General features: G+C 36.9%; 1 protein-coding gene across 1 annotated transcript; it reads left to right on the forward strand.

The window, feature by feature from the left end:
* The first annotated feature begins 1363 nt into the window (after positions 1 to 1363).
* On the forward strand, positions 1364 to 2086 carry LOC134737693 (thymosin beta-4-like). The gene is given in 2 exon segments (XM_063647632.1): positions 1364 to 1725; positions 1728 to 2086. Coding segments are annotated over 2 exon segments (180 nt in total). The 5' UTR covers positions 1364 to 1658; the 3' UTR covers positions 1841 to 2086.
* Positions 2087 to 19057: the final 16971 nt, after the last annotated feature.

Genomic DNA, 19057 nt, shown 5'->3' on the forward strand with positions numbered 1-19057 from the left:
ACCTGTAATCCCAGCTACTCAGGAGCTTGAGGCAGGAAAATCGCTTGAACCTGGGAGGCAGAGGTTGCAGTGAGCTGAGATCGCACCATTGCACTCCAGCCTGGATGACAGAGCGAGACTCCAACTCAGAAAAAAAAAGAAATTTGGGCCAAGCAGGGTGGCTTACACCTGTAAGCCCAGCACTTTGGGAGGCCGAGGCAGGTGGATTGATTGAATCAGGAGTTCGAGACCAGCCTGGCCAACATGGTGAAACCCTGTCTCTACTAAAATACAAAAATTAGCTGGGCATGGTGGTGGGCGCCTGTGATCCCAGCTACTAAGGAGGCTGAGTCAGGAGAATCAGTTCTACCCAGGAGGCAGAGGTTGCAGTGAGCCAAGATCGTGCCACTGCACTCCAGCCTGGGCAACAGGGTGAGGCTCCGTGTCAAAAAAAAAAAAAAAAAAAAAATTGTTATAGTTTGTTTTATTGGCCAGAATATTGTCTTTCTAGATAAATGTTCCATATACAACATTTGGAAAGAATGTGTATACTAATGTTGTTGGGTGGAGTGCTCTATAAATGTCAATTAAATATAGTTGGTTTCAAAAGTATTGTTCCAGTCTTTCATATCCTTATAACATTCTGTCAACTTCTATCAATTACTAGGAGGCAGATGTTAAAGTCTTTATGTGTAATTGTGGATTTATTGCTACCATGTTTTGCTTTATGTATTTTGAAGCTCTGTTGTTAGGTATAAACACATTTAAGATTGTTATATCTTCTTGGTGAATTCACTATTTATCATCATGTGATGTTTCTTTATATTCCTGATAGTATTCTTTATTCTAAAGACTATTTTGCCTAACATTAATATAGCTACTCCAGCATTGTTTTGATTAGTGATTGTGTGGTATACCTTTATTCATACTTTTACTTTAAGCCTATCCTATATCTTTATACTTGAAGTGGGTTTCTTGTAAACAATATCTAGTCGGGCCTTTTTTATACAATCTTACAATATCTACTTTTTTACAGTTTTTTGTTTGTTTGTTTTTGTTTTTGTTTTTTGAGATGGAGTCTCACTGTGTCGCCCAGGCTGGAGTGCAGTGGCATGATCTTGGCTCACTGCAAGCTCCGCCTCCCAGGTTCACGCCGTTCTCCTGCTTCAGCCTTCCGAGTAGCTGGGACTACAGGCGCCTGCCACCGTGCCCGGCTAATTTTTTGTATTTTTAGTAGAGATGGGGTTTCACTGTGTTAGCCAGGATGGTTTCGAACTCCTGACCTCATGATCCTCCCGCCTTGGCCTCCCAAAGTGCTGGGATTACAGGCGTGAGCCACCACGCCTGGCCCTTTTTTACAGTTTTATTGAGGTATAATTTATATATGCCTTTTGATATTGTCCACAGGTCCCTGAGGCTTTGCTTATTGATTTTTCAATCTATAATGTGTTTCTCAGATTAGATGCTATCTATTATCTATCTTCAAGTTCATCAACTCTTCCTCTGTCATCTGCAATTTGCTATTGAGCCCATCCAGTGAATTTTTGAGTATGCTATTTTTTAGGTCTAAAATTTTCAGTTAGGTTTTTTTAAAATAATTTCTAACTAGGTGGTGGCCACTGCACAAACTAGATTCTGCTCACGCTGGGCCTCACTCCACTTCCTCTGTGACAGATCATATGACACATGATATGTCAAGACATATCATGTCTGACAAACCTGATATGGCTGAGATCAAGAAATTTGATGTCAAAAATAGAAGAAGACAGAATTGCAAGAGAAAAATCCACTGCCTTCCAAAGAAACAATAGAACAGGAGAAGCAGGCAGACAAATCTTATGGAGGCATGCGCCGCCAATAGGCACCGTACATTCAACGAGAATTGCCTTCTTATTTTACTTATTTTAGCTGTTTAATTTTGTAAGATGCCAAGAGGTTGGATCAACTTTTAAAGGACTTTGCTGCCCTTTTCACATCAAACAATAGAAAACTGCTGACGATGAAGGCCACACCTACCTCTCCCATCTGCTTGTCTGGCTGTCAAGGAAGGAAAATAACTTGCATGTTGGTGAAGGAAGAAGAAGAGTAAGAAGACAGGTAAATCTAGAGTAAAACCAAGCTGCCCCAAGGTGTCCTGCAGGTTCTCAAATGCAGTTTAAATGAAGTTTAATTAGAGTGCCATTTTTCTTGTTCAAATGATTTTAATTATTAGAATGCACAAATTTTATTTAAAAATAAACAGTTTTAGGCTGGACATGGTGGTTCATGCCTGTAATCCTAACACTTGGGGAGGCTGAAACGGATGGATCACTTGAGGTCAGGAGTTTGAGAAGAGCCTGGCCATCATGGTGAAACCCCACCTCCACTAAAAATACAAAAATTAGCTGGGCATGGTGGCTCGCACCTGTAATCCCAGCTACTCAGGAGGCTGAGGCAGGAGAATCACTTGAACCCGGGAGGCAGAGGTTGCAGTGAGCTGAGATGACACTACTGCACTCTATCCTGGGCAACAGAGTGAGACTCCATCTCAATAAAAACAAACAAAAAAATAAAAAATAAGAAAACAGTTTTAAACCCTTTAAACATTTTTGTATTTTTCTGCTGAGAACTTTTCATTCACTTCAAAGTTGTTTACCTTTATTTCATGGAGCACAGTTATACTAGCTGCTTTAAAGTTGTTGATAATTCCGTCATCTGGGGCACCTCAAGGTTAGCACCTGTTGATTATCTTTTCCCTTGAAAAATGGTCACATTTTTCTAATTCATTGTCAATTTTAGATTTATCCTGGGCATGTTGACTTTATTTTTAATTTTTAGTTTTATTATTTTTTATTTTTTTGAGACAGGGTCTTACTCTGTCACCCAGGCTGGAGTGCAGTGGCGCAATCTTGGCTCACTGCAACCTCCACCTCCCAGGTTCAAGTGATTCTCCTGCTTCAGCCTCCCAAGTAGCTGGGATTACAGGTGCCTGCCACCACACCCTGCTAATTTTTGTATTTTTAGTACAGACGGGGTTTGGCCATGTTGGTCAGGCTGGTCTCGAACTCCTGAGCTCAAGTGACCTGCCCACCTCAGCCTCCCAAAGTGCTGGGATTACAGGCATGAGCCACCGCGTCCAGCCCAAAATAATACTTTTTAAAGTACTTTTTTCTCTTCTATCCTTCTAGGTGACAGAGTACAGGGTTTCTGGCTTCAGGGACCTCATACTTTAAAAGTGAAGGAGAAAAGAATGATAACTTAAAATATTTCTATAGGGCAATATTTTAATGTTTTGAAGTATGTTTTCATATTTTAAATAATTATAACCCACAATAAACTCACAGGGAAAGTGTGAACGGAGTCTAAAATTTCAGAATTGTCTTAATTCTATACTTTGAAATTGAAGATAATTTTATATTAAATGTAAATAATCCTCAAAGAAGAGTAAATTAGTTGTTAGTCAATTCACTATATTTTTCTTCTTTAATTATTTGGCTTTTTTCTGAATGGGTAATATATGCATGACACAAAATTCAAAAGTTGCAAAAGGGTACAGAGTGAAAATTAAGTTTTTATCCCACCTCATCTTCAAGACTCATGGCTCCCTTCCCTGGAGGCAACCAGTATTACCAGTTCTTGAGTAGCCTTTCAGATATATATTTTGCATACATGTACATATTTCTCTGTTTGTTAATACAGAGAGTAGCTCATTCTATACACTGGTCTTCATATATCTTAATAATTATTTTCATTCACTTTGATGGCTACATTATATTCAATTGAAAGGATGTAGCATTCTTTAACTGTTCTTCTGTTGATGGACATTTAGGTTGTTTCTGGTCTTTTACTATTACAAACAATGCAGCACTATATAACCTGTGCACATGCCATTTCTTTGCGTGACAGTACATCTGTAGCAAAGAATTTCTAGAAGGAAGATTTCTGGGTTAAAGGATATGTGCAATTAAAATTTCAGTAGATCTCACCAAATTGCCCTCTATAGATGTTGTACTAAATTACATTCCCACCAGGAATGTACCTCTTTTCCTATGGTGGACAACACAGTATATGATTAAATTTTTTATTTTTAACAATTGATAGATTTAAAAAATAGTGTCTCATTATAGTTTTAACTTGTACTTTGCCAATTATGAATGAGGCTGATCATCACTTTATATGTATTAGAGCAATATTTACCATCAAGCTTCAATTACTTAAAGAGTAGTCAATGATTTCCTTCTAAGTCTGACTATTCTCCCTCAATGAAAAAGAAAACATCCTACTGAGTTGTAATTTTTAGCATCTACCATTAATAAATAGATAAACAAGACACTGCACCATCTTAGAATATAAAAGCAGAGTTTTTTCACCTTTTCTGGAAGAACTCAAAAATTTATCTTTGGTCTGGTAATAAACACGTAAAGCTTCACTAAAGTTATTTATTAATAAAGTTGACAAAGCAAGCAGATCATTTGAGGTCAAGAGGTTGAGACCAGCCTGGCCAGCATGGCAAAACCCCGTCTGTACTAAAAATGTATAAAAATTAGCCGAGCGTAGTGGCACATGCCTATAATCCCAGCTACTTGGGAGGCTGGGGCAGGAGAATCGCTTGAACCCAGGCGGCAGAGGTTCAGTGAGCCGAGATTGTGCCACTGCACTCCAGCCTGAGTGACAGAGCAAGACTCTGTCTCAAAAAAATAAATAAATAAATAATAAAATAAAATGAAGTTGGAAGTCCCCACAATATATAAATCCGTAATTGTTTTTCACAATAACATGTCAAAATGCAATATATATATATATATATTTATATACCAATCAAAAAATGTTGACCTTTAAAACAATAGCTATGATAGTATTTAGTAATAAAAAAATAAACTTCTAAGACTTAGGAAATCATTCATCTAATAAAAGATTGTCTTTAGGGATATTTGGACATTATTTTTGAGTAATATAGTAATAGTATAAATTTTAATACAGTATTCATAAATAGCATTATTACATTGCTACTAGTATTGCAACACCAGTGTAAGTAAATACTATAAATAAATATCAATGCTAATTTTTTTGTTCTGTGGAATTTCACTGTTCACATTAAATTATTGTCTTTTCATCATTGCTATAGCAGTTAATCTTATTAAATAAAACATAGCAATTGAAATGCACTAAAGTCTTAAGACTTTTCCAGTTAATGTGTGTTGAGCGTGTAGAAATTACTTAGTATCTTAGAGTTCTAGGTGCAAAATATACTTTTTAATATCATTATTTTGGGAGGTTAGTCTTTCCACTCCCTACTCTCCTCTCTACCAACCTCATCCAGAGAAATAACTCTCTCAAGGTACTGATAAGAGATGCCACAGTCAGCCTAGTCAATGGAGTGAAAGATGTCACTGCCAGATCCCCTGTATAGTGGCACAGACTCCTGGAATTGAAAGGGAGCTAGCTTAAGGAGTCATTTAATCCAGACCTCTTTCTTCCTGCAAGGGGTCTGCCTGAAATGTCTAAGACAGATGGTTTGTCCTTAAAATTCACCAGGGACAGAGATTCTACAATATTACTCTGGAGCCTTTTCTAATGTTTAATCACTATTACTGTCAGGTTGGTTTAAGCTCTTTCCTGCTAGTTTTTCCTCTGCAGACATGGAAAACGGTTGAACACCAACCTCTTTATAATCACCTTGCCAATACGCAAAAACAGTTACCATGGTGCCCTTCGGCCTTGTTTTTTCAAAAGTATGTAATTTATCTCCTCTCCATTTTTAACACATCAATATTTTATCTCATTAATCATTTGGGTTAATTTTAATTAAACTATTTCCATTTGTTATATATCACTTCTAATGTGGCATTACAGTAAGTTCTTAAATTGTAATGTGTTTTATTTTTAATTATTATAGGGTTAGGTAGAACAATACAAGTACTTATTGAGTATGTTGTTCCAGCAAGAAAAGGATAGGCAAATCTCTTGCTCCCACATAGTGTATATTCTAGTAGGAGAAATAAACAATAAAAACTATAAAAATTGATCTATAATATCATATGATGTTATGGTAAGAATAAAACATCTTGTATTAACTAGAAAAATGCTAGGCTGCTATGGTAGAGACCCAAAAATAATGCAGTTGTTTGAAAAAGAAGTTTGTTTCTCTTACTTAACAGTCCAAGGTAAATGTTCTGGATCATCAAGAAACTGCTCTGTGAAGTCATTTGGGGACTCCAGTACTTCTATTATGCTGCATTACCATTCCTAAGATCATTATCATTAGCTCTATACTATAAGCTGAGTCACCCTGAGTTTCAGCCAGCAGGGAGGAGAAAGACAGAATGGATGAGGCTACCCTAGATTCAGAGGTGGCACACATCACTACCACCCCATTCTGCAAGAAAACACAATTTCATGGCCACCCTTGGCAAGGAGGCTGGGAAGTGCATGCAATCTAACCACATGCCCAGGAAGTAGAGAATGTATTTGGGGGAACAGATAGAGTGTTACAAACACTGTCAATATTTCTCCCCAGTATCTTAAGATCCCCTTTCACCTATTTGTGTGTTTCTGCTTCCAACAACAAACCCCAGGCTGTTTTTCAGAAGCCACTGGATCCCACTTGGCCAACATCAGAACATGCCTGGGAATTTACTTTCCCCCATTCCACAATGCCCCCAAGGGGACTGGTTGGCGCAGAACTATGAAAGACCAGCTCCCTTCCCCTCCAGTCAGGACAACTCAGGCATAACTTACCTTTCAGAGCTCCCCTTCAGACACAGGCTGAAGCCACCCTCTGTGGGGTTAGCCTGAGATCCATACTTGCTTGGCTGTCTTCTCTTCTCTGTCCTGTCCTGCTTTCCCCATTCCCTTATTGGTTTCTCCCAGGAGTGCTTTCGTAATAAATCACACACGAATCCTCACCTACGGGCCTGCTTCTAGGAAACCCAATCTAAGGCACAGGATAAAGGGTTAAAGTGTGATAGAAGGTGCTGGATCATTTTTAGTGGCTTCCTAAATAATCAAAAGGATTATTTGGACAAGTATGAATGACTTTAAGGAAGGAGGCCATTTCTCTTACTGTCTCCTGTCTCCAAAGGAAAGGAGGAAATAAAAACTGAAAAATAACAGACTGATCAGAGCCACTGGCCAGGCCTGTAGGCTAAAGATTAACCCCCACCCGGCGGGCGCCTGTAGTCCCAGCTACTTGGGAGGCTAAGGCGGGTGAATGGCGTGAACCTGGGAGGCGGAGCTTGCAGTGAGCCGAGATGGCGCCACTGCACTCCAGCCTGGGCGACAGAGCGAGACTCCGTCTCAAAAAAAAAAAAAAAAAAGATTAACCCCTACCCTAATCGCTTGTGCTATCTATAGATCACAGACAATGGTATGGAGAAATACTTGCCTTGCTCACCACCCCCACCTAGTCACGTACCCCATGCTTGCTCAATCTATCACAACCCTGTCACGTGCACCCCTTAGAGTTGTAAGCCCTTAAAAGGGCCAGGAACTCTTTCTTCAGGGAGCTCGGTTCCTGAGACGTGTCTGCCGAAGCTCCCGGCCAAATAAAGCCACTTCCTTCTTTAACCCAGTGTCTGAGGGGTTTTGTCCGTGGCTCGTCCTGCTACAACTTAGCTCATAGATGTCGCCACTACTACGGAAAAAAGAAAACTCTAAAATGTGTGTTTTAATTGTTTTGCAAGGGTCACATTCACATACACAAACTTAACTTTTGCAGTGTGGATATCTACAACCTGCTCAAAAAGTGAATGCAGTGGATCTGCAGCTGTGGAGAGCGAGTACCACCGCAATAATGGGCCACAAGTTTGGAAATCTGAGGTGGATGCAAGATGCGGTTACCTATAGCTCGTGGCCCTCAGGCACTGGCCTCCCCACACTGCTTCAGCAAGGACATCCGCAACAGGCTGCACAATAATACTCAGGCGGCTTTCCTTTGCATAAAGCCACCATTTGCAGTGTTTTATCTCGTCTACACACAGGAGAAATGGGAGTCTGAGAAATCCAAGAATAACCCAGCTGCCTATGAAAATGGCAAATGAGCAACTCATCTGGATGACTCATTTGGTTCCCGGTCTCTGAAAGACCATTCTCTGGGATAGGAGTCTTCATTGTAGTGTCTTGAAGACATGATAAATGTATGGACTGCACTGTTGTGTTTTTTTTTTAAGTGAATGCACCTCCTTTTTATGTTATCAAATTAGGCTTCACAAACGTAGTATCTTCCAGTTTGATATTTGACAATGACGAGAATGCAGTTAAGTGAATGGAGTAGATGGGCAACAAAAGTCCTCAGTAATATTCTGCATGGTATAACCCAGCTTGGACTCAGAGCACTGCAGAACACAGAACATCAGCCTCGATGGCTCACGCCTGTAATCCCAGCACTTTGGGAGGCCGAGGCAGGCAGACTGCTTAAGTCCAGGAGTTCGAGACCAGCCTATGCAACATGGCGAAACTCCTTCTCTACTAAAAATACAAAAAAATAGCTGGGCATGGTGGTGCATGCCTGTAGTCCCAGCTACTTGGGAGGCTGAGGTGGGAGGACTGCTTGAGCCTGGTAGACGGAGGTTGCAGTGAGCTGAGATGGAGCCAGTGCACTCCAGCCTGGGTAACAGAGAGGCCTTGTCTTAAAACACACACACACACACACACACACACACACACACGACATTATGGATTCTGAAAACTAAAACACTGAAGGATGCAAATATATCCCATGTAACTGTTTTGCACAAGGGTATTGGCAGCATAACCATAATGAAGTCTGGGAGTGGAGTAACTGGCAAAAGATTAGATGATTTAATTTTGACTTTACTAATTTTAACCAACTGTGATTCCCTTCTATGATCCTAACTAATAAATTAATGTAGAGTTTTATGTTACATATTTTTTACAGTAGGATTGAAATATGTAAATATTAGACTCATTTGTGTGCTGCAGAATCATTTGGTTTATATGAGTAATTGATTCAGTAAGAGAATTCTTTAAAATAGGTTTCCAATTTAAAGTATCACCTTTGATGAACACACACATCAGGAAATATATATGCTACTTAAAGTAAAATTAACTTGCATTGAGATTGCCTTATTCAAATTTTACTCTCTCAGAGCTCTGTAGACTTTTTTGTGGCTCTGATCACAGTTTAAATTGTACATTTATTTTTATGATCATTTAGTTAATGTCTGTCTCCATCACTCAACTGTAGATCTATGAGGGCTGTTTTTGATCACCAGCAGTACATACAGTGCCTGACACATAGTAGGTATTCAAAAAGAATTTGTTGGCTGAGAAAAATTAATGAATATCTCAATATAGAAATATATATATTAATTCTCAAAATAATCTTTACCAAGTATGTGGTATAAGTATTATTACTTACTACTCTGTAAATTATAGAAAATGGATAATACAAATGACTCTTGTCCATAGAAATGCAAATGATTTTATCCAGTATAATGGAATTGATTATTGCTATCTGGATAGATTAATTTTGCATCAATTTTCGCATTCCTTATTGCCCCTATGTATGTGGTTCTTTGAATTCTTTTTTTAATTACTTATAACATCTTACTGGTTCCCTCATTAATTATGCATTAAAAAGGATTTTTGATATGTGCTAGTTTTATATTTGTATGACAGTCATGATGTTACCTTCTTTTAGAAAATAACATTTAACAGTTTAACAATAGCTTAATACCATCTTAAATAGTGCTAATAAGTTACTCTATGTACACAAAAGTATATTGAGAATGAACTACATGAAGAGTACTGTGCTATGCCTGAACATAATGAACAACAATATAGTGATGGAGTCTGATATATAAACCAATGGCAGGAACTGAATATCTTTATCACACTTCTTACTAGAATTTAGGCCAGGTGTGGTGGCTCATGCCTGTAACCCCAGCACTATGGGGGGCTAAGGTGGGAGGATGGGAGGATCACTTGAGCCCAGGAGTTTGAGACCAGCCTGGGCAACAGAGTAAGATCCTGTCTCTACAAAAAATCAAAATACAAAAAATAAAAAAATTAGCCAGGCATGGTGCACACGCCTGTGGTTCCAGCTCACAAGAGGCTGAGGCAGGAGGATTGCTTGAGCCCTGGAAGTTGAGGCTACAGTGAGCCATGTTTGTGCCCTTGCACTCCAGCCTGGGAGACAGATCAAGACACTGTATCAAAAAAAAAAAAAAGAATCTAGTAAAGCTGCAAAGAGATTAGTAAAAGAATTATGCATACATATTTTGCTTTTCATCATTATTGTTACTTCATACAACCACAAATTACTAGCACTGCGCTGTATCAATGGTACCCCGTCCCAGTTCTCTGGGATTTGCATGTCAGAGAAATATTTTATCTAAGCCAACCATGTGAATATTTCAAAATATTCCAGTTTGCAGTTAAATTCATTGTTTTATTTCATTTTTTCTTTTTCCTTTTGTTGTTTTTTGTTCCATTTTTCATACTTTATAAATGAAGAATTACTTAAAATTGGGAAAAGAGATAGCTCAAGCATTGAAATTTCAACTCCATACATGTTTCAAGGAGTGCAAAAGATTATACTTCAGGGGGTACTAAAATTACTTAAGATTTTTTTCAAACGAATGCCAAAAACTGTATCTGCTAATAAGTTTTGCCCAGCTTGGAAACCAAACTCACCCACGAAGTATGAGAACGCCAGATATACGACAATAAATATTTTTGGCATAGTTTCAAAGCTACATAATGCCAGACATAGACATGTAAAAGTAATGGCAAGAACTACAAAGATTATAAAAGAAATAAAGTCACAGTTCGTAATTCATATGATTATGTTCAATAGCAGGCTTAGACGGCTATTCACATAATAAGATCCACATGTAAAAGCATCAGCTTATTTTACTTGGTAAAAGATAACAAATATTAAAATGGCTTTTAAAAGTAAAATTTTGTTGAGAGCTTGTAGATGCATTTTTGCAAGCTCAAGAACAGCTGAAATTGTTTTTTTGTTTCTATTTAGATTTCCAACTTCTGCTTCCCTTTTCATCACACTCAGAAAAGTTAAGTAAAAAATGAAAGAAAATACAATCTCAAAGATCAAAACAGCTTTTAAATATTGTCACTATAATCTGTGTATTAAAACTGGAGTGTAGGGGGAAACACCATTCCCCCAAAATTAAATAAATTCTGCATTGCATTTAGAGAAAGGATGAGGGAAATACAGCTGTCAGATGTTCAAACCTTGATTTGACTACTGGGCACAGATTATGGGGCTCAAAGCCAAAGTGAATAAAGCCAAAGCAATTCCCTTGTATCCTCCACTGCAAGCTGAGTATATAAAGCTGGTTTTTAAGAGCAGAGATTCTAGCAATATTTTTTGCTCCTTGGAATATTTTATTTTAGACCCAAGAAAATCAAATTAAATTAAGTTTGTGATGTGTTTGATTTTCAAAGATAAAAGAAACACACCTTTGTGTTTTCTGTCTGCTTAATTTATGGATTAGAAGTGGTCAACCATCAGGGTGGGCTAATGAAAAGCGAGACTAAGGGGAAAAGCTAGTGGAAGAAGAATGGAAGAAACGGTAGAATCTGAGATAAACTGTCAGTGCCTCAGGCAAGATAAACCAGAACACCACAGTGCCAAGAACAGCTAGCCTGGGGTTCAGTTCTTAGTCACAAGCAATACAATGAATTGCGGTTCATTTTTTTAAAAGAAATTTGACTAACATAGAAAATAATTATTCAGTAGGTGAACTGAAAATAATCATATTGTAAGATTTTATATTAAATACAGTGAAATATTTTTGTCAGTACTATAGGTCTATATTGTATTGAATTTTTATTCTGCTGTGAATAGAACAAAAGCTCTTGTTCCTTTTCAACCCAATGAAAATTTATAATGTAGGATAATTACATTGCATCTCTTATCTATCAGCTGTTATAAAATAAAACAATAATGTTTTGCAAACACATGTTTTTTTCCTTAGTTCAAAGTTTGCATGAAATTTTTAAATAGCCCTCTAGCAAAGCACTGTTTGTGTTGAATACATTTGTAATGCATTCATGGTGATATACACTTTTCTTAGATGTTAGTGAAAATTTTTTGTTACAAAAAGACACTTTTCGATTGAGTTCTGTCCCTATTTACACATGGATCCTTTTAATGGATGTTGAGAGTCTTGATTTAGAACTTTTAATAGGCTCGTTTACATTTTGCAAATCTCTACCTTTGAAATAAAAATGCAGTGATCCACCCATCTGCAGACAATTAAGACCAGCAGCCAAGTATAAAAGGGTGGAGAACTTTTAATGGGTGTTTATAGATTGGAAGCACCAACCCCCCTTTTAAATGAAAGAGGCCTAAGAAGAAATAGTAAGTGTTAAGGATAACCATGAAATTCATTTAACCCCCCAAGCAGAAGATCTGTTATCAAAGAATTTGCAGGATTCTACACCTTCCAACTTAAGGTTCTCAGCTTAAGTACTTAGCAAAAGTACTTTAAAAAGAAATATCTTATTAGAAGTGTTTTGATTATAATTTCTTAGCTGCTTGAAGGTCAAAACGCAAGCCAGCAGGAAGACCAACAGTAAGGTATGTGATATAAAAACAAATATTTCCATAAAATCTTTGCCCTAGCAAAAAGAGAAATTCTTAGTAGGTTCAAGGTGGGAATTTAGGGAATAGTATTTTTTTACAGGAAATACTGGTTAGGCGTTTTATATAGGGGGTTCTGCATTTGTGAAGGGATAATTTGCTCTAAAATATGTGGGCAACCAGCCTAAATTCTCTAATTGAGTAGTTTGCTCATAACCCGAGGCCATTAGGTGAATGTAAACTGTTACAGGCTTAGTAAGAAAATAGTCCCATTAGGATTTTTTCTATTTGTATGTGGTTGCGGGTTAAAGTAACTGTTTCCAAAATCATGGATTAATGAAAAGCTCTTTTTTTCTGAGTTTGCAAATACCAGCTTTAAAATGCTCAAACTCAAATTAAGCCAAGGATTCTTTTTTTTTTAACAGTTAAAAAAAGTTTTACAAGATCAAGTCTCAACTATAAGTTCCATCGTAAGTTATCTAAAAATAAAAATTAGAGATGTTTAATTAAATGGTTGTTAATAATAAATGAAAAACAGCCATATTTTCTTTGAATCTGTCATTCAGGTATTTTGTTCATGTCCTAAAATGTCCAGTATTGGCAAATGCCAAAAACTTTGATGCACAGAAAATGAGTATGACTTCTAGAAAATAAAAACTCATGCAGAAATTCAAGAAATGTTGTGTCCATGTATTTCATTCGGTAATGCTCAGATGCCACACGTGCTGCATGTATGCTCGTATATCTGTAAAGGAGAAGACAACTTTATGTGCTGCTGCTTGAATTAAATTCTGAACTTCTCTCTCATAATGGATCTCTTCAGTTAAACAGTCTACTTCCTTTCCTGTTTCCCGATTCCTGTTAAGTCATCACATTGTGCTTCTTACTAAGTATGGCATACTTGTATAGCCCAGAGCAGGACAAGGGAGGAACGCAAAATAGACTGTGTAATATTTCTTAAAATCAGTAGTTACTATATATGCAGAAGAAATTCAGTCAAGGGAGGAAAAATCTGACCAAATATGTCAGGTAAATTTAATAGACATACTCAAAATTAAAGTAATTCATGTGTCTTTTTCATGTCTCTATTTCTCCTTTGAAATTGGCTCCAGCACTAGTAAGGTTGTGGATGCTAGTATTACATCAAATCTTATTTAAAAATTGAATTACACAAAAACTTTAGCAACTTAATTTTTTAAATATACACTTAGAGCTGAACACGAATCTCTCTCACCTGAGAGTGCTAGGTGTTTTCTTCAGCTGTTTAACTTTTTACTCTGTGATGTTTTCTTTTTTCATTTTAAAATGTCTCATTTCAAAATATTATAAGATTACAGAAATACCCTAAGTATATATTTGTCCAACAACTTAGCTGAAAAAAAATCAGAATAATATGTGAGAAACTCCTTAAAAAGAGAAAATTTTTAAAAAAATGTTAAAGCAGAATTGTTCTGAAATGACTTGCAAGAACTGGAGGAGAAACTTATATACACATTGGAGTACATGAAGAGAGAAGGGATTTTCAAAAAGGCTTGCTCTATAATGAAAGTATGTCTAAATTCCACACCTTGAAAGAAGGTAGAAAAGATTTCCAGAACAGCCTGATAATTTTTAATAGCTTTTTAAAAACTTTCTAAAAGATAATCATAAAGATAATTTATTTACTATCTTCTTTCAATTGAGATTGAAGATGGAATTCTTGAATCATAAATTTTGGAAGAATTGAAAGATGAGATTTGCTAAAAGAACTGATGATAAAGGAAATATAAATTGATTCTGGTAGAAACCAAATGGAGAAAAAGAATTTGTCATCAAAATTGTTCTCTTAATTCCTTATTTTCAAAACTAATAAAATAATACTATAAAGAGGAAAGGCAGAGATTCATTAGATTCTTTCACATACCACCTTACCAATATTTGTAATATCAGATATAACTAGGAATTGTATTACAAGCAAAATGAAAATGGATGTTTCTATAGAGAATAATTATGCTTGAAATGACCAAAGACATAATAAAATTATAATGATAAAAGCTTTTAAATCCATTCATGTAAACATACTATTAGAAACTATCTGCACATAATGAAGCTTCAAAAGTATCCTAGATGGTTTCTCAGAAGGTTTACAGGTGAAATTTTAAAAGAATAAAGGTCCCATCCCTCTTACAGTCCATCTTGCATGTACAGTAACTTTAATAAACTTTTTTAGATGAATGAGAAAGAAGAAAAGCAAACTGGTCATGATACAGTATCTATCTTGTGAGAAATAAAACATTACAAGTCTAAATATTCGTTCTTACTAAAATATGACTTAAAATAGGTTTTCCTGGTAGATAACTGTTGAAGTTAGGTGAAAGTGTTTCATTATAGCATTCTGTTTTGTGTATGTTTAAAATTTTCCATAATAAAAAGTTGAAAAGATAAAAAAGCAGATTCCTCAAGATTTGGAGAGTAGATAAATTGGCATTTGCAAAGTTTGTTTCTATTTAGGAATAAAAACTTGGAGAATCATTGCGGAATTTCTTCTCTGGGAAGGATTTACTGGGGAAAGGGATACTAAAGTGGCGTCTGCTCTGTCTAGTGATAATAAAATAAGAAGGTAGAATGAGGCAGAAAGGGAAGCCAGAAGGGAGGGGCAGGATAGCAGTTTTAAGCATGGTGGCTATTTTCATAGTACAAGACTTTGTTCTTCTGATGCTTCACCACCTCATTAACCTGTGTGTCATTCTGAAGTATTTTGCCATGCTCTGATGATTAGAGACTTGCTCGCTAACAACACATTTTAAATGCAAGTTCTTCCCTGGAGTCATGGTGAATTAATTTTCAATTAGTTTTCATTAATGAACTTCATTTTTATGGTCCTAATTGCTATCCCAGCTTCAGGAAACTAAGCAAGTACTTTGGTGGGGTGTGGGGTGGGAGGCCGCTCTAAGAGCCAAGAATATTCTGGGCACTTTTCAGAAGATTTTACTTCAGTCATCCTCCAAAAATTAAATCTAAATTATAAATCAAACACCCACCAATAGAACCCATGCATCTTTTCTGTGGCCTTGAGAAGTATGTTATTGCTAGCTTCATCTGGAGTTTATCTTGCGTCCCAAAACCAGGATCAGGGAGGGAAACAGTCAGATTTAAGCAAAGAAAAAGAGCTACTGGAAGTTCTAGAGAAATTGTGTAAGGTAAGGAATCATTTTCTCTTCTAGAAAAAAAGGAGACCAAGGATGTCTATGATGATCTTATTATCATAAGTATGTCCATATTTTCAATGAGCAAATAAAATTCCTGCAACCAGGTCACTTCGTCTTCTTTCTTCAGTGAAAAGAATGAATACCAACCTATTCAGAATCTTCTTTCCTCTATAGAGAAATTCATCACCACTTCCTTTTGTAAGCTTCAGTGTTAAAATCAGAATAGGCTATATCTGTACTTCAGGAAATATTGAGTAATCATTATATATTGTTTAAAATAATTCCCTTCAGTTGTTAATATTTTTTAAATCTGTCTGCCATGTGGAAATTCTATCCTGAATTGTTTCTATCTAGTACTAACGCCAAATTTCTTCCTACTTGGAAAATTTAAAAAAATATATATATGTTTTAGAGATGGGGATCTCACTATATTGCCCAGGCTGACCTCGAACTCCTGAACTTAAGCAATCCTCTGGCCTCAGCCTCTTGAGTACCTGGGACTACAGGCATGCACCACCACACTTGGCTTACTTGGATAATTATCAGTCATTGTAAATTAATAGTAGAAGATGTTTTACAAGCATAATACATATAAATAATAAAAGAATAAGAGATATATAAGCTTATACCTGATAGAGTTCTGCTCCCATTTGTATGGTTTGGGCAAGTCACCCGCTCTTCTTTTAGACAGCGTCTTGCCCTGTTGTCCAGGATGGAGTGTAGTGGCACAATCTCAGCTCACTGCAACCTCCACCTCCCAGGCTCAAGTGATCCTCCCACCTTGGCCTCCCAAGTAGCTGAGACTAAGGGGCAAGCTACCATGCTTGGCTAATATTTGTACTTTTAGTAGAGACAGGGTTTTGCCATGTTGGTCAGGCTGGTCTCTAACTCCTGGGTTCAAGTGATCCACCCACCTCAGCCTCCCAAAGTGCTGGAATTACAGGCGTGAGCCACCATACCTGGCCTCACTCATTCTTTCAAAGACTTAGTTTCCTCTCAAGTAAAAAAGTTTAGCCTGGATTTTTCAGAGTCAAATAAAGATTCAAAAATAGTTTATAAATAATCACAAATAAGTCTAATACATAAAGACAAACTGCATAGTAAAATCAGTGTTCTTGGGTTGCTAATGAAGGACTAATAGCCTGAGTAACACACCCACAAACCAACCCTCTAACAATGCAGGAAGCCACTGTGATGCTCTGTGCCACAGGATGAAGACAATAAGATGTCTGTACTCTTCATTTCCAGTCTAAAAACGAATCTGACGCTCATGAAATACTTATCACCCACAGCCTGAGACTTCATCTTTGTAAAATTTAATAAATATTTTTATTTCTTATTATTTTCTTCATGAAAAACTGAGTTTGTTGATAGCTTAATTCTTTTTTTTTTTCTCTCGAGGAGGGACACATTTTAAAGCATATCATCGTTTTAGAATTTAAAAAAGTATTTTATCTTGTTACTTTGACTTAAAAATATGTTATTTTTTAATTAGTTGTGTTAATGCTTCCCTTTACACAGAAATGATTATTTCAATATTCTTTCAGTTAACATTAATAGAGTGCTGATTTCCTCATAATACAGAAATCTTCAGGATCATATCTAAACAAAACAAAACTTGAAGATGGGGTCCTTCTCTGGAGGGATTATAAAATAGTTGAGATGACAAAAAGGAATACATGAAACTACAGAGCAGTGACAAAGCAACAGGTGAATAAGTAGAAAATAAAGCAGCAGAAAATGTAAATGGAAGTGTCCAGGGCATGTAGAATAGAGTAAATTATGATGGACATAAACCTTAGCTAGTGTTTTACTGTCTTCATTTACTTCCTCCAGCAGAAGCAGTTTCTCTACATTGCTGATCACTTTATTGTGAAAACAAACTCAGATTTTAATTCTTCTCAAATGAGAAGTATCTTATAGACAGAACCATTTCTTGGCATTCCATTCTCCCCCACCCCCACGGAAAGACATAAAGATGAAATTGGGGGCCAGGCCCAGTGGCTCACAACTGTAATCCCAGCACTTTGGGAGGCCAGGTGGGCAGATCACTTGAGGTAAAGAGTTTCAGGCCAGCCCGGGCAACATAGCGCAAACCCCGTCTCTACTAAAAATACAAAAATTAGCCGGGTGTGGTGTCGCACACCTGTAATCCCAGCTAATCCAGAGGCTGAGGCAGGAGAATCACTTGAACCCGGGAGGTGGAGGTTGCAGTGAGCCAAGATCGCACCACTGCACTCCAGCCTGGGTGACAGAGTGAAACCCTGTCTCCAAAAAAAAAAAAAAAAAAAAGATATAAAGACAATGGCTCTCACAAAATTCAGCAAGAAACTACAAATGAGAAATACTTTATTATGTAAGTCATTTTTAAAGATCTGGAATATCACTGTATTGTTTAGGTACAGATTACAGTCCAATCTATAAAAATATAAAAAGAACTATAGATAATAAAACTATAAAAATATAAAAAGAGGCCAGGTGCAGTGGCTCACTCCTGTAATCCCAGCACTTTGGGAGGCTGAGGCAGGTGGGTCACCTGAGGTTAGGAGTTCAAGAACAGCCTGACCAACATGGTGAAACCCCGTCTCAACTAAAAATACAAAAATTAGCCAGTCGTGGTGGCAGGTGCCTGTAATCTCAGCTACTCAGGAGGCTGAGGCAGGAGAATTGTTTGAACCCGGGAGGCAGAGGCTGCAGTGAGCAGAGATCAAACCACTGCACTCCAGCCTAGGTGACAAGGAGACTCCATCTCAAAAAATAAATGAATAAATAAATAAAATAAAAAGAACTATAGATAACAAAACTGAATTAATAATGAGCAGGAACAACACTAACCTTCAGAAGTGATCTATTAGGTAATGCAATGAATTAAGGGTGCTATGTTAAAGCCTTTAGAGGTGTTAATCTGTAATAAACTATTGTATTTTTAACAAAATATTGTCTGACTAATCAATTATGAAAGGAAGATCCGCAGTCTGACAATGGCATGATAAAAAGAGGTCAGATTTTTGAGTCAGACAGACCTGAATCAATCCCACTTCTGACATTTATGAACAGGTCCTTTGGCAAGTTTCTTCACTTCTCTGAGTCTCAGTTTTCTTACCAGTAAAGCACAAACAATAATAATACCTACATTATAAAGATTTTTTGAGGATTGAATGACATGACTCGTGTAAAATGTTTTGCACATGGTAAGCATTAAATAAAAATAAACCATTGCTATGATATATTCGGCTAAACATTCAGACCCAAACAAGACTCTCTAAGGAGGATGAGGGAAGTTATCTTACAAAATCATCTCATCAGTGAAGTCAATAAAATATTTTCATTAAAAACCACT

Source organism: Pongo pygmaeus, chromosome 11, assembly GCF_028885625.2.
Source record: "Pongo pygmaeus isolate AG05252 chromosome 11, NHGRI_mPonPyg2-v2.0_pri, whole genome shotgun sequence".
Classification (NCBI taxonomy): domain Eukaryota; kingdom Metazoa; phylum Chordata; class Mammalia; order Primates; family Hominidae; genus Pongo; species Pongo pygmaeus.